We start from the raw sequence: 13,905 nt of genomic DNA, 5'->3' as shown, positions 1-13,905 counted from the left end.
CGCTTGAGCCACATCCCCAGCCCTTTCGTGCTTAATTTAATGGACCTGTACTTTAGGCTTCCATCCTTTGGAAAGGTGATAGATGACTGAGATGATTCTGTCCTGATTTATTTATTTTTTTTTTAAGAGAGAGAGAGAGAATTTTAATATTTTATTTTTTAGTTATCGTCGGACACAGCATCTTTGTTTGTATGTGGTGCTGAGGATCGAACCTGGGCCGCACGCATGCCAGGCGAGCGCGATACCGCTGAGCCACATCTCCAGCCCTGTCCTGATTTATTTTAAAATTTTATTATAGGGAATTTCAATTATACATAAAGATCAAGAGAATATTATGATGAAGAATACCAACTTCAACATGTTCAACATATGTGTTTAATCTCCATCCCCCCAAATCCAGGCAGAATGTTTCAATTCAGTATATATCTCTAGAAATAAATTAAGGACTTTTTTTCTCATTACTGTAACTGTATTGTCATTATGAAACCTCAAAAAAATTCCTCTGATTGTCTTATAAAATTTTTTATAGTTGTTTTGTTTAAATTAGAACTTAATCAGAAATCTTGTCATTTGTAGCAATATGGATGAGCCTAGAGGAGGTCATGAAAAATGAAATAGTCCAGCCACAGAAAGGCAAAGGCCACATGATCTCATTCATATATGGAATATTTTTTTAATATCTTTATTTTGTTTTTATGTGGTGCTGAGAATCGAACCCAGTGCCTCACGCATGCTAGGCGAGCACACTACCACTTGAGCCACATCCCCAGCCCAATATGTGGAATCTTAAAAAAAGTGATCTTATAATATAAGAATAGAGGATCCAGGCTGGAAAGCGGGAGAGAAAAAGTGTGAATCATGGGTACTGAAACACATTAGGTAGAAATAAGTTCTGTTCCACAAAACAATAGGATGATAGTAGTTATCAACTGTATATTTCAAAATAGCTAGAGAGGATTTTGAATGTTCCTAACACAAAGGAATGATAAATGTTAGAGGTGATGGATATGCTAATTACTCTGATTTGATCATTATATATATGTGATAATATATGTGTATATATGTGATGAAATATCACACTAGTCTCCATAAATAAGTACATGATTATGTGTCAATTAAAATTTTTTTCAAAAAGAACTTAAGTCAACATATTGCATGTACACTGTGTCCTTTTTTTTTTTTTTTTTTGTAATTTTTTTGGTACTGGGGATTGAACCCAGGGGTGCTTTACCACTAATCCACATTCCCCAGCCTCCTTTTATATTTTATTTAGAAACATGATCTTACTGAGTTGCTTAGAGCCTCACTAGGTTGCTGAGGCTGGCCTTGAACTCATGATCCTTCTGCCTCAGCCTCTCGAGTTGCTGAGTTTACAGGCATGTACCACCATACTCCATTTAAAATTCATTTATTAAGGTAATATTTTTCCTCATTGGACCTATTGATAATGAAACATTATTTTCTAGTATCAGATCATTGTATTCTTAGAGTAAACCTTAATTGATTGTGATAAGTTATTCTTGAACTTGATTTTACGTAGGTTTGTTTCTTGGGATCATATCTGGGACCTCACACATGAGGCAAACACTCTTCCACTGACCTACCTCTCCAGCCTTTTTTAAATTATTATTATTATTATTATATATTTTTAATTTGTTCTACTTAGTTGTACATAACAGTAGATCCATCCCTTTTTTATAAATTTTATTTTGAGACTGGATCTCACTTAGTTGCTCAGGTTAGCCTAGAAACTGTGATCCTTCTGCCTCAACTTGGGATTATAGGCATGTACCATTATGCCTGGCTTAGGCTAGGCCTTCGTATTTGAGATAATTGTTTGATAATAATTAAAATTTACTCATTAGTCCATTCTTTAAAAACATATTCTTGAATCATCTTACCTCCAGAACTGTTTGAAACATATGACAGAGTTGAAAGACTTATGGGAATTCCTGTATATCCACTGTATTATTTTTCAGTTGCTACATAACAAATATCAAAACAGTATTTTCAAACAATACACATCTATTATTTCACAGTTGCTGTAGGTCAGGAGCCTGACAAAGTGTGGCTGAGTTCTTTGCTAAAGTTTTTACCAGGCTACACTCAAGGTGTTGGCTATGGTGTCCATCTCATTTGAGGCTCAGGATCTCCTCCAAGATCACATTGACTGTCAGAATTTATCTCCATTGCTGAAGTTGTAAAGTCCTGTTTTTTTCCTAGCTGTCAGTAAGGGTGTTCTAAGCTATTAGAGGCCATCTACAATTCTTGCCATATGGACCTCTCACAGCTTGGCAGCTTATTTCTTCAAAGTCAGTAAGAGATAATCAATCTCCCTCTTTCTGTCTTCCTCCCTCCTTCCACCTCCTCTCTTTCTCTAAATGAAATGTTAAATCTGCTAAAATTAAATCTTATAATATAACCATGGGATTGACAGCCTATCATATTTGCAATAGTCTGTTGATTAGAATAAGTTCACAGATTCCACCTGTACTCAGGGGAAGGGGATTATGTAAGAGTTTAGCTTATGGAAGTCAAGAACTCCAATCCTGCCAGATTCTACTGTCAGCCTTTTACTGTATCTGCTTTATCACTTTCTATTTATTTCTCCCTCTGAGTCATATCACCATTCCCTTCAAAATAATCTCATTGTTTAGGAATGGGGAAGCAAGTGTGGGTTTAGTTAAAGTAAGATTAGCTGTGTATTGTTAATATTTGTGGCTAAGAAGTGGGTGCATGGGTTCATTACACTATTGTCTCTACTTTTCTGTGTAGCTGAAAATTTCTATTAAAATTTTTATATGTACAACTCTTTAATTTCAGCTTCTTTATAGCATTCAAATTTTTCTGTCTTTAGTTTTTCTTTACCCCTCATCATAAAGTAATAGTTGAATGCTAAATAATCTATAATTATGCTGTGCCAAGTGGCACACGCCTATAATCCCCGTGGCTCAGGAGGCTGAGGCAGGAGAATCATGAGTTCAAAGCCAACCTGAACAATTTAGCAAGGCACTAAGCAATTTAATGAGACCTTGTCTCTAAATACAGTATAAAAAAGAGCTGGGGATGTGGCTCAGTGGTTAAGTACCCCTGGATTCAATTCCCAGTACCAAAACAAATCCAAAACCAATACAAAACAAAAACCTATAATTATGATTTTGTTTTTCTCACATTTCTGTTTTGCTTTATATAGTTTTTTTTTACCTATTTTGATATTTTTGTGAAGTAATTTAAATCTCTTACCTATGAATTTGTGAGATATGAAAGAAAATAGATGGCCACTTTAATTAGTCTAATTTTATGAGAGTTTATAAAGGGACTCTTGGGCTGGGGATGTGGCTCAAGCGGTAGCGCGCTCGCCTGGCATGCGTGCGACCCGGGTTCGATCCTCAGCACCACATACCAACAAAGATGTTGTGTCTGCCGAGAACTAAAAAATAAATAAAAATTCTCTCTCTCTTTCTCTCTCTCCTCTCTCACTCTCTCTAAAAAAATAAATAAATAAATAAATAAAGGGACTCTTTACAAAGATATGGGCAGGGGATGTGGAAACCACAGGCCTGTTACATTGTGTTGACCTCCTAACTACAGGGACCATTGCTCCCTTTGGACAAAGGAGAGAAGAGAAAGTAAGAGGATACTGAACCTGAGGCAGAGAGCAGAGAGGGAAGGCAGTATAACGGGATGGTCCTTGGTGAGGACCTAGATTGCTAAAAGCAACCTCTGTAATTACAGAATGAGCCTGGGAATGAACATCTGAACTTCACTCACTTCCTTCCCTGTAACCTCCTTTCAGGGTTCCTCATGGTCTTATAATGGTCAGCTTCCTGGGCTGAAAACAGTGGAAAAGGGGAAAGGGAGGCACAAATAGGATGAAACAGCACAGTATCTCTTTAAAGGTGTTGTTCCATTTTCTTCTGGGTTGCATTGGTTTGAAAAGGTTTGTGTCATTCTACTCTGTTCTGTACTTCTTTTACTCTGACTGCTTTTTTTTTTTTTTTGTACTGGGGCTTAACCCAGAGGTGTTTTACAAAATTTTGAGACAGGGTCGCACTAAGTTGGTGAGGCTGTCTTCAAATTTGCAATCCTCCTGTCTCAGCCTCCCTAGTCATTGGGATTGCAGGTGTGCACTGCTGCACCCAGCTTAACAGCTTTTTTTTTTTTTTTTTTAATTGAGTACTGGGGTTTGAACTCAGGGGTACTTGACCACTGAGCCACATCCCTAGTTCTATTTTGTATTTTATTTAGAGACAGGGTCTCACTGAGTTGTTTAGCACTTTGCTTTTGCTGAAGCTGGCTTTGAACTCATGGTTGTCCTACCTCAGCATCCTGAGCTGCTGGTATTACAGGCATGTACCACCATGCTGACTATTTTATGTTGTGCTGAGGATTGAACCCAGTACTTCACACATTCCAGGCAAGCACTCTACCACTGAGCCACAACCACAACCCTTAACTGCTTTTTTATATTCTCTCTGTATCATTGATTTTCAGCATTTGATTATGATGTGCTCTGATATGGGATTCTTTATGTTTATCCTATTTGGGCTTCATTGAGATTTGTTATTTGTGGGTTTCTTGTGGATTTTGTGCCTGATTCTGCTGAGGGTGCTCCACATGTCTTCTTATTGATGATGGTTTGAAAGTTTGAAAATTTCAGCTATCATTCCTTCAAATGTTTTCTTTTGGGGGGTACCAGGGATTGAACTGAGGGTCATTTGCCCACTAAACTGCATCCCTAGCCCTATTTTGTATTTTATTTAGAAACAGGGTCTCACTGAGTTATTTAGAGCCTTGGTTTTGCCGAGGCTGGCTTTGAACTTTCCATTCTCCTGTCTCAGCCTCCTGGCCACTGGGATTACAGGTGTGCACCACTGTGTCTGTAATATGTTTATGTAATATGTTCAAATATGTTTTCTGCCATCCCCTTTTCCCACCCTGGATTCCAACCATATTTACCCCCCAGACCACTTGGTATTATCCCATAGATCACTGAACTTCTGTTTGATCTGTTTTTGACTTCTGTTCTTTTTTTTTTTCCTTTCAGTCTTTTCTTTTTCCTGAATTTTATTTTGGATAGTTTCTTTCTATTGCTGTGTTTTTAAGTTCACTTATTTTTACTTCTGCTTTTTTTCCCCCCATTTTGGTTAAGAAAATCAGCTGGCTGTATTATTTTGATGGGAGGGACTCATGAGCTCTTGGTTGGAGTTGTTTGCTCTTAACCTTTGTAGACTTCTGGCTGCTCAAGATGGTAGCTGACTCTGCAGATGGTGGCCATAGATCAGGGTGGCTCTTGTTCTTGTGGATTTTGTGCCTGATTCTGCTGAGGGTGCTCCACATGTCTTCTTATTGATGATGGTCCCCAAGAGGAGATAACTGGCTTTCACTGGCTGTATCTCTGTTTCATGACCACCATAGCTCCTTTGGTACAAATGCTAGGCAACTCCTCAATCATCAGAAACATCCCAAGCCCTAACAATTTTATTTTAATTTGTAAATTTTTTTTCAATATTAAGGATTGGATACAAGGCACTCTACCACTGAGATACATTCCTCATTCCTTTAAATTTTTATTTTGAGATAGGATCTCACTAAGTTTACACAGATGGACCTTGAACTTGGAGTTCTCCTGCCTCTGCCTCCTGAGTAGTTGGGATTACAGGCATGCCCTACTGCACCTGGCCTATTTTAACCATTTTTTGAGTGTATGTTTCAATGGGATTAAATACATTTACACTGTTGCATAACAATCACTGTTGTCCATTTCCAGAACTTTTTTCATCTTGTAAAACAGAAACTCTGTACCCACTACATTATAACTCTTCATTATTCACTTCCCATTAGCCCTTGGCAACCACTTTCTGTCTTTAAAACTATGATTACTTTAAGCACCTTATTTTTATATATATATATATTTAGTTTTCGGCCGACACAACATCTTTGTATGTGGTGCTGAGGTTTGAACCCGGGCCATACGCATGCCAGGCAAGCGTGCTACCGCTTGAGCCACATCCCCAGCCCCGCTTTATTGTATTTATTTATTTTTTTGTGGTGCTGAGTATTGAACCCAGTGCCTCACACATGCTAGGCAAGGGCTGTACCACTGAGCTATAATCTCGGCCCATAAAAGCTTTTATATTGAAGGAGGTTCTAAAACCATTTACATTTATTATTATTATTATTATTATTATTATTTAGTCTGGACAGTGCTAGGGAATCAAACCCAGGGCCTCACATGTGCTATGCAAATGCTGTACCACTGTATATGCCCAAACCTCATTTATTATTATTAGATGTAGTAGTATTGTTTGATCTTGTTTCAGTACTTGGTTTTCTCTTTATTCCAATTTTTCTTTGAATACATTATCTTTTCTGTTTTTTAGAAGGTAGGCAGTATACTTATTCCAGTAGTACCTTAAAGCTTTCAAAGACATTCCTAAGTAGGATGCACATAAATAGAGGAATAAACTGGGCATAGTGGCACTCACTTGTAATTCCAGCTTCTTGGAAGCAGGAAGATCATAAGTTTAATGTCAGCCAGGGCAACTTAGCAAGACCCTATCTCAAAATAAAAAATTTTAAAAAGTAGGGTATGTAGCTTAGTGATAGAGCATTTGCCTAGAATGTGTGAGGCCCTAGGTTTGATCTCCAGCATTGAAAAGATAGATAGATGGGCTGGGGGTGTGGTTCAGGCGGTAGCACGCTCACCTGGTATGCGTGTGGCCTGGGTTCGATTTTCAGCACCACATACAAACAAAGATGTTATGTCCGCCGAAAACTAAAAAATAAATATTAAAAAAAAGAAAAGATAGATAGATAGATAAATGGGGGAATGAATTAGGTAAAATACACTTATCAAAGTTAGTAACAGGAAAATCATTCTTGATTTGTTGTTGGGAAAGAGGAGGGTTTGTTACTTCTATTTCCTTTCATTAACATAATTGGGCAGAGTACAGCACCATGGTTTTGTTTTTTCTGTTTTTTTTCTCTTCTTCAGAATTATTTATCTGTTTTAAAAAATAAGCAATTTTTATAACCTATTTCATAGCTCTTTTAAATCATCTTGTGGCCATTGACAGTCGAGGAGGCCTGTAGCCACCGTTTTCTTTCTCATACAAATAGTGGCTTTCTGAGGCAGGTTATAGGCCATTCATTCTTGCCTCGAAGTACACAGATGTGGCTCTAGCCTTTGATTTTTGTCTAGAAAACTGAGGTTTCCCAGGGTTTTTCCTTTAAGGTTAATCTGATTGTTTTCCTAGATGCTATAGGTGTTCTTGCAAAACTTGCAAGTTTTGAAACTGTTATAATTATTATGATCTATAAATCATTTTCCATGTTTATCTTTGTTCTTTTCCTCTGTTCTGATAAACATTCTTGAGCTGGTCTTTTCAACATTGTAATATTTTTCTTAGTCATTCTACAATTGGAGCCTTAAATTCCTTTTTTTTTTTTTTTTTGGAGTGCTGAGACTACAACCCAGGGCCTCTTACATGCTAACTAACATGCTAACATTGAGCTACATCCTCAACCTATATTTCTTTAAGGGGGGGAAAAAAGAAAAACAGATTTATTGAGATATAATTCACATACCATAGTTTGCACATTCATCATGAACAGTTTAGTAATTGTATGTTCACAGAGTTACACAACTATCACCACAGTTTTAGAACATTTCATCACCTCAGAAAGAAATCATGTGTGTACTCATCATCAGCCACTACCCATTTCCTCCCAACCCCTCCTTCAACCTCAGTCTATGACTAATCTATTTTATGTCTCTATAGATTTGCTTATTCTGGATATTTCATATAAACAGAATCATATAATATATGGTCTTGATAATATTTGAATTATAGCTTCTTTTACTTAGTATAATGTTTTTGAAGTTCATCCATGTTGTAGCATGTATCAGTTCTTCATTTTTTATGGCTGAATAATTTCCATTTATTATTATACCATATATTTTTATCTGTCCATTCATCTGTTGCTGAGTATTTGGCTTGTGTCCATTTTGAGGCTCTTACAAATAATAATAATATGAGCATTCATATATGTTTTAGTGTGGACACATGTTTTCATTCTCTCCATCACATACCTTGGAGTAGGATTGCTGGGTCATATGGTAACTCTGTGTTTAATCTTTTGAGAAACAACCAGACTGTTTTCCAATATGGCTGCACAATTCTGCATTCCCACCAGCAGAGCATGAGGGTTCTTATTTCTTTATGTCCTTTCCAACACTTGTTATTATCTGACTTTTTGATGACAGCCACCTGATACTAGAATATGCTTCAGCCAAGTCCTCTGCCACTTTATAACAAAGATTATCTTTTCTTTCGAGTCCAGTAATATGTACCTCATTTCCTTCTGAAATCTAATGGAAGAACCTTTAACATTCACATTCCTATCAGCCTGTTCATGATGATATATGTACTCCTTTAGGCAACAGAAGCTTTCTCTACCATCTTCTTCCATCTGAGCTTCCATATTTTTACCATAGAGTCTTCAAGTCATCTAAGCTTTTTGTTTTCATGCACCTCAGAATTCTTCCAACCTCTACCTACTACCCGATTCTAAAACCACTTCCACATTTTTAGTTATTTTTTATAGCATTTCACTTCTGGTACCAAAATATATGTTAGCTTCCTGGGGCTGCAGTAACAAAGTACCATAAGATGGGTAGCTTCAAACAACTGAAATTTATTTTCTCATACTTCTGGAGCCTAGAAGTGTGAAATCAAGGTGTCAGCAAGACCCTGCTCCTTTGGAAGTCTCTAGTACAGAATATTTCCTCTCTTCCTAGTTTCTCATTGTTGCCAGAAATCCTTGGTAATCTTTGTCTTGCAGCAGTTATCACTCCAGTCCCTACTTCAATCATGACATGGTCTTTTTCCCTGTGTGTGTCTGTGTCTTCATGTGATCTTCTTAAAAAAATACCAGTCACTGGATTTGGGGCTTAGTCTGATCCAATATACCCTTATCTTGACTTGATTAGGTCTTCAAAGACCCTATTCCCAAAGAAGGTGGTATTCACACCTACAAGGGTTTAGGACTTGAACTTACCTTTTGAGGAGATACAGTTCAACCCACAACAGGTAGTTTGTCTTTTTAACATTTTTTTCATCTAAGCAACCTAATCTCTGGGGGATTGATTTCAGAATGCTAGTCGATACCCAAAATCCATGTATACTTAAATCCATTATATAATATTTCCACATAATCCACACCTATCATCTCTAAGCCAGGCATGGTAGTAGACAGCCTAATTTCTGGTACTTGAGGAGGATAAGGCAGGAGGATTGCTTGAGGCCATGAGTTCAAGATTAGCCTGGGTAACATTTGAAACCCTGTCTCAAATAAGTAAATAAATAAATAAAATTTAAAAGTCACTAATACAATGTTATACATTGTATTCTTTAGGAAAAAAGTCTGTATTTGTTCAGTATATACATATCTTTTTTTCCAAATATTTTTGATCCTCTATTGAGTCCATGGATACAATATCTATATATATAGTTGTTCATAACATTCTCTTATTTTGTATTTCCATAGGTTGGTAGTAATATTTTCTCTTTCATTTCCAACTCAAGCCTTCTTTTCTCTTTTCTTTTTTCTTGGTCAGTCTAGCTAAATTGAGTTCATAAATTTTGTATTTTGTTGATCTTTTCCAAAAATTAATTTTGATTTTGTTGCTTGATTATTTTTTCTGTTCTCTATTTTATTACTTTCTGCACTGATGTTTTTCTTTTTTTGTACCAGGGATTGAACCCAGGGGTGCTGAACTACTGAACCACATCCCCAGCCCATTATATTTTTTATTTTGAGACAGGGTATTACTAAGTTGCCCAGGCTGGTATGTAACTTGTGTTGATCCTGCCTTAGCCTCCTGGGTCACTGGGATTATAGGTGTGTGCCATGCCCAGCTCTATCTTTTGTTTTCTTTCTTTTTTTTTTTTTTTCTTTCTTTTTTTTTTTTTTTTTTTTTTTGTGTGTGTGTGTGTGTGTATGGTGTTGGGAATGGAAATCAGGGTTTCATGTGCTAGTCAAGTGCTCTACCACTGAGCTATAGCCCCAGCTCTTCTTTTCTTTTTTAGTTATAGATGGACACAATTCCTTTATTTTATTTGTTTGGTTTTTTATGTAGTGCCAAGGATTGAATCCAGTGCCTCACATGTGCTAGGAAAGCATTCTATCACTGAGCCACAACACCAGTCCCTATCATTCCCACCCCCACTCCTCTGGATACCAGGAATTGAACTCAGGGGCACTTGCCCACTGAGCCACATCTCCAGCCCTATTTTGTATTTTATTTAGAGACAAGGTCTCTTTGAGTTGTTTAGTGCCTCGCTGTTGCTGAGGCTGGCTTTGAACTCGTGATCCTACAAGCCACTGGGATTATAGGTGTGTGCCACCATGCCTGGCTCTATCTTTTCTTATGGTCTCTCTTTTTTGTGGTGCTGGGGATTGAACCCATTGCCTTGTGCATACGAGGCAAGTACTCTACCAACTGAACTATATCCCCAGCCCTGCCCCAGTCTTTGTAGAAAAAAGATGAACAAAATCAGAGACATGCAGCTTTTTGTTAGGATACTTTATTGTTTCTCTCTCTCTCTCTCTCTTTCTCTCTCTCTCTCTCTCTCTGGATATGTCTTCTTTAATGGCACTTGGCTTGGGCCTCAGGAAAATCACTAGTCAATTCAGACATTCCTAGACTCCTGAATGAAGGAATGGATTGGGGAGAGTTTGTCATTCTTCACGGGGTCCTGGGAAAGTGGTCCACAATGCTGCTGGTAATGTGGCTCAGTAGGGGTGGACCAGGCTAAGGAAGAGATGGTTTAATTCACTCTGGGCCTCTCTGTGTCCTTAAATTACACTTAATTATTTTCAATCATTTTCTGCAGGTTGGGTACTTTTGTTATTGTTGTTTTTGTGGGTTTTTTTGTTTGTTTGCTTTGTTTTATTTGTATAAGGTAATCTATGTTCTATTATTTTCAATCAGCTTTCCTCTCTGCTGGTTGGATACTTTTTATTTGTTTGGTGTTTTGTTTTGTTTTTTGATATATTTGTATAAAGTAATCTATGTTGGGTGTGTGTGTTCTGAATGACACAAGTGAAATTGCTTTATAATTTGTACAACACTCTATTCTAAGACTTTTTCACAGCACAGAAAAAAAGATGCACATTTAACATTTGTGTTTAATTTTATGGCATAAACTGGATGGATGGGCAAAGATTGTTTTGGTAGTTTCATACAGGGGGCTGCCTCAGGCTGTGTTCTGAGAGGACACACTTTTCCCAGATAGTCTAAGTTCTAGGCTGGGAGAGTTCCATTGGCCTAGGAAATGCCCTGTGAATGATCTTCTCTGCCTGTAATCCCCCAACCACTGCAAGACTGGTCTTCCAGGCCTAGATTGGGAGGTGTGATGACTGTGGTGTCTTCCTAGGGTGTCTGTGAGGAGATGACATATGAGGAAATTCAGTATCATTATCCACTGGAATTTGCCCTTCGGGACCAAGACAAGTACCGGTACCGGTACCCCAAGGGTGAGGTAGGTGGGATTTGGGTCTTATTCCAACTACCTAATACCTATCTGGGAATACTGCCTGTGACTGAGGACCTGTGGTATGTGTTTCATCTCTACCACTTCCTAGCTCTGTGGTCCCAGGCCTCTGCCCCCTCCTTGGTTGGTGGGTGGACAGTATTACATAGAGCAGGCATCCAACCCTGGGAGCTGTTGAATCCCTGCTCCTTGTCCCTGTTTTCCTCATTTCCAGGGTGGAGGCACAACAGAGCCTGGCTCTGTGTGGTTTGGCTTCGTTTATGGTCTCCTTACATTCCTAGCTCCTTTGCCAGGAAGTTGTTAGCCCTTCCTAGGGTGCTCAAATAGCCAAGTAGTAGGGACACATGCCAGGCCTGAGACTTAGGTCTTAGCCCATTCATGTCTCAATGCTGGGCCTTTGCTTTCCCTATGGATGCTTCCGATCATTACAGGGTGATCCTGTCCTCTCTACAGCTCTAGGCACCACCCCAGCCTTGGTTCCAGACCCAGAGGCACCTTCCCCAAATAGATTTTGACCACTATAAGTGATGTGCACTTGTCACCTTCCCTCCAATAGAGTCCCTGGTCAGTCTAGGCCCCAGGTCAGAAACTGGGGGGTCACTTTTCACTCATACAGCTCTTCTCCCTTCCAGGAAGTGGCCTGAGGTAGAAGTTAAATAAAAATACCCCTCCCATAGACACATAGTCCACATGCTTGTACACACAAAGACACACCTTCACCTAGTTGCCAGACTCACAGACTGCTATACTGCCCTCTGGAATAGGAATAGTGTAGCTCTAGGTAACTTGGTCATGTTCCTCACATCATGCTGTGAGACAGAATTCAGATTTAGAACCAATCATATAGGAATAAAGAGAAACAAAGCAGCTGACTGCTCAAATTTGGGAATGTAGGGAGAAAATTAGTTACCAAAAGAATTGATCCAAGTTCTGCCTAGAACTAGGGGCCAGCATAAATCAATGTATTGGTATTGCTTCCGAGTCAAAACATGGGGCAAATTCAACCATGGATACTTTATTTTAAAGGACTACTCATTATATTCAGAGAAATAAAACTCCCTCAAGGCTTAAGCCCAATTCTCCAAACATAATGAGTTTTGATTAGGGGACCAGCAAGGGTCCAAATTACATATTACCACAGAGGTAGGGGAAGGCAGAGGGCAGACTGTGAGGGTTGTTCCTAGAAACCTCATGTGTTTCTGACAGTACTCTCCAGAAATTCTGGGGCCTTTGTTCCCCTTCTCTACCACCCTTGTCTGCTGTGAGCTGAAAGCAGGTTGCATCTTGCATTTTTTCCATCAGCCACAGTTGATAGAAGGTGAATTTCCATAGGGTTCAGTGTATGTCCCCATGAGTGGGTGTGAGGTGGTCCTTTGGGATAGGAGCTTGAGGCCTGGCTCTGGGAAGAGGAGGTGGCTCCTTTCCCACATTGCCCATTCCTACTTGCTTCCTTCTCAAGCCAGACATCTTACTGGCAGTCTTCTAGGGGCATCTACCAACTCTATCCCCTCAGAAGCCAGGCTGGAAGAGGGTTAGCCACAAATTTCTGAATGGTGGGCAGCTCTAGGAATGGGAAGGTAGCCCATTGCCCAGGATGCTTCTGTTCCTACCTACTCTGGAATCCAGGCCTGAGAGACAACCTTCCTGTTTGCCCTTATAGTCCTATGAGGACCTGGTCCAGCGTCTAGAACCAGTCATTATGGAATTGGAGAGGCAAGAGAATGTGCTAGTCATCTGCCACCAGGCTGTGATGCGGTGTCTTCTGGCCTACTTCCTTGACAAAGCAGCAGGTTAGGGGTCTTGCCTCTGGGGAGGTGGGGTGTGTGTGTGTGTGTATGTGTGTGTGTGTGTGTATGAAAAAGAGGGACTGTCACCTGGGCATGTTATCCATTCCCTTCTTTGTCCACAGAACAGCTTCCCTACCTCAAGTGTCCACTGCACACAGTTCTGAAGCTGACTCCTGTGGCTTATGGTAAGGGAGTGTCCCACAGTTGATCTTAGCTCTCTCTAGCATTTTGTGATTTTTGGCAAATCACTTGAAAATTCCATTAGAGGCCCATTCCTCCAGTCCCTGTACCACTACCATTCCCAATTTGCTGTTTAAGTTTGTTATTTAAAAGTTTATGTTGAAATGGGACTCTGTCACACATATCTATAATCCCAGGAATTTGGGAGGCTAAGGTGGAAGGATCATAAGTTTGAGCCCTCCCCCAAAAAAGAGGGGAAAAAAAAGGCCGAGGATGTTGCTAAGTGTAAGAGCCCTTGCCTAGCATGTGCAAGGCCCTGAATTTAATCTCTAGTACTGGGGCGGGGTGGGGGATGTTTATGTGACCTCAGGAAGTGT

The 13,905-nt window shown here is 39.3% G+C and overlaps 1 protein-coding gene across 4 annotated transcripts in view; it reads left to right on the top strand.

The window, feature by feature from the left end:
* Pfkfb4 (6-phosphofructo-2-kinase/fructose-2,6-biphosphatase 4) overlaps positions 1 to 13,905 on the top strand; it is a 41,957-nt gene that overhangs the window by 23,032 nt on the left and 5,020 nt on the right. For all 4 annotated transcript variants that reach the window (XM_026383872.2, XM_026383873.2, XM_026383871.2 and 1 more), the window contains 3 exons: positions 11,445 to 11,549; positions 13,222 to 13,351; positions 13,471 to 13,533. In XM_026383872.2, the coding sequence (XP_026239657.1) occupies positions 11,445 to 11,549; positions 13,222 to 13,351; positions 13,471 to 13,533 (298 nt within the window). The remainder of the gene's footprint in view (positions 1 to 11,444; positions 11,550 to 13,221; positions 13,352 to 13,470; positions 13,534 to 13,905) is intronic.

This window comes from Urocitellus parryii, chromosome 2, assembly GCF_045843805.1.
Source record: "Urocitellus parryii isolate mUroPar1 chromosome 2, mUroPar1.hap1, whole genome shotgun sequence".
NCBI lineage: Eukaryota > Metazoa > Chordata > Mammalia > Rodentia > Sciuridae > Urocitellus > Urocitellus parryii.
The sequence above is the reverse complement of the archived record's forward strand: the minus strand, read 5'-3'. Positions and strand labels throughout refer to the sequence as shown.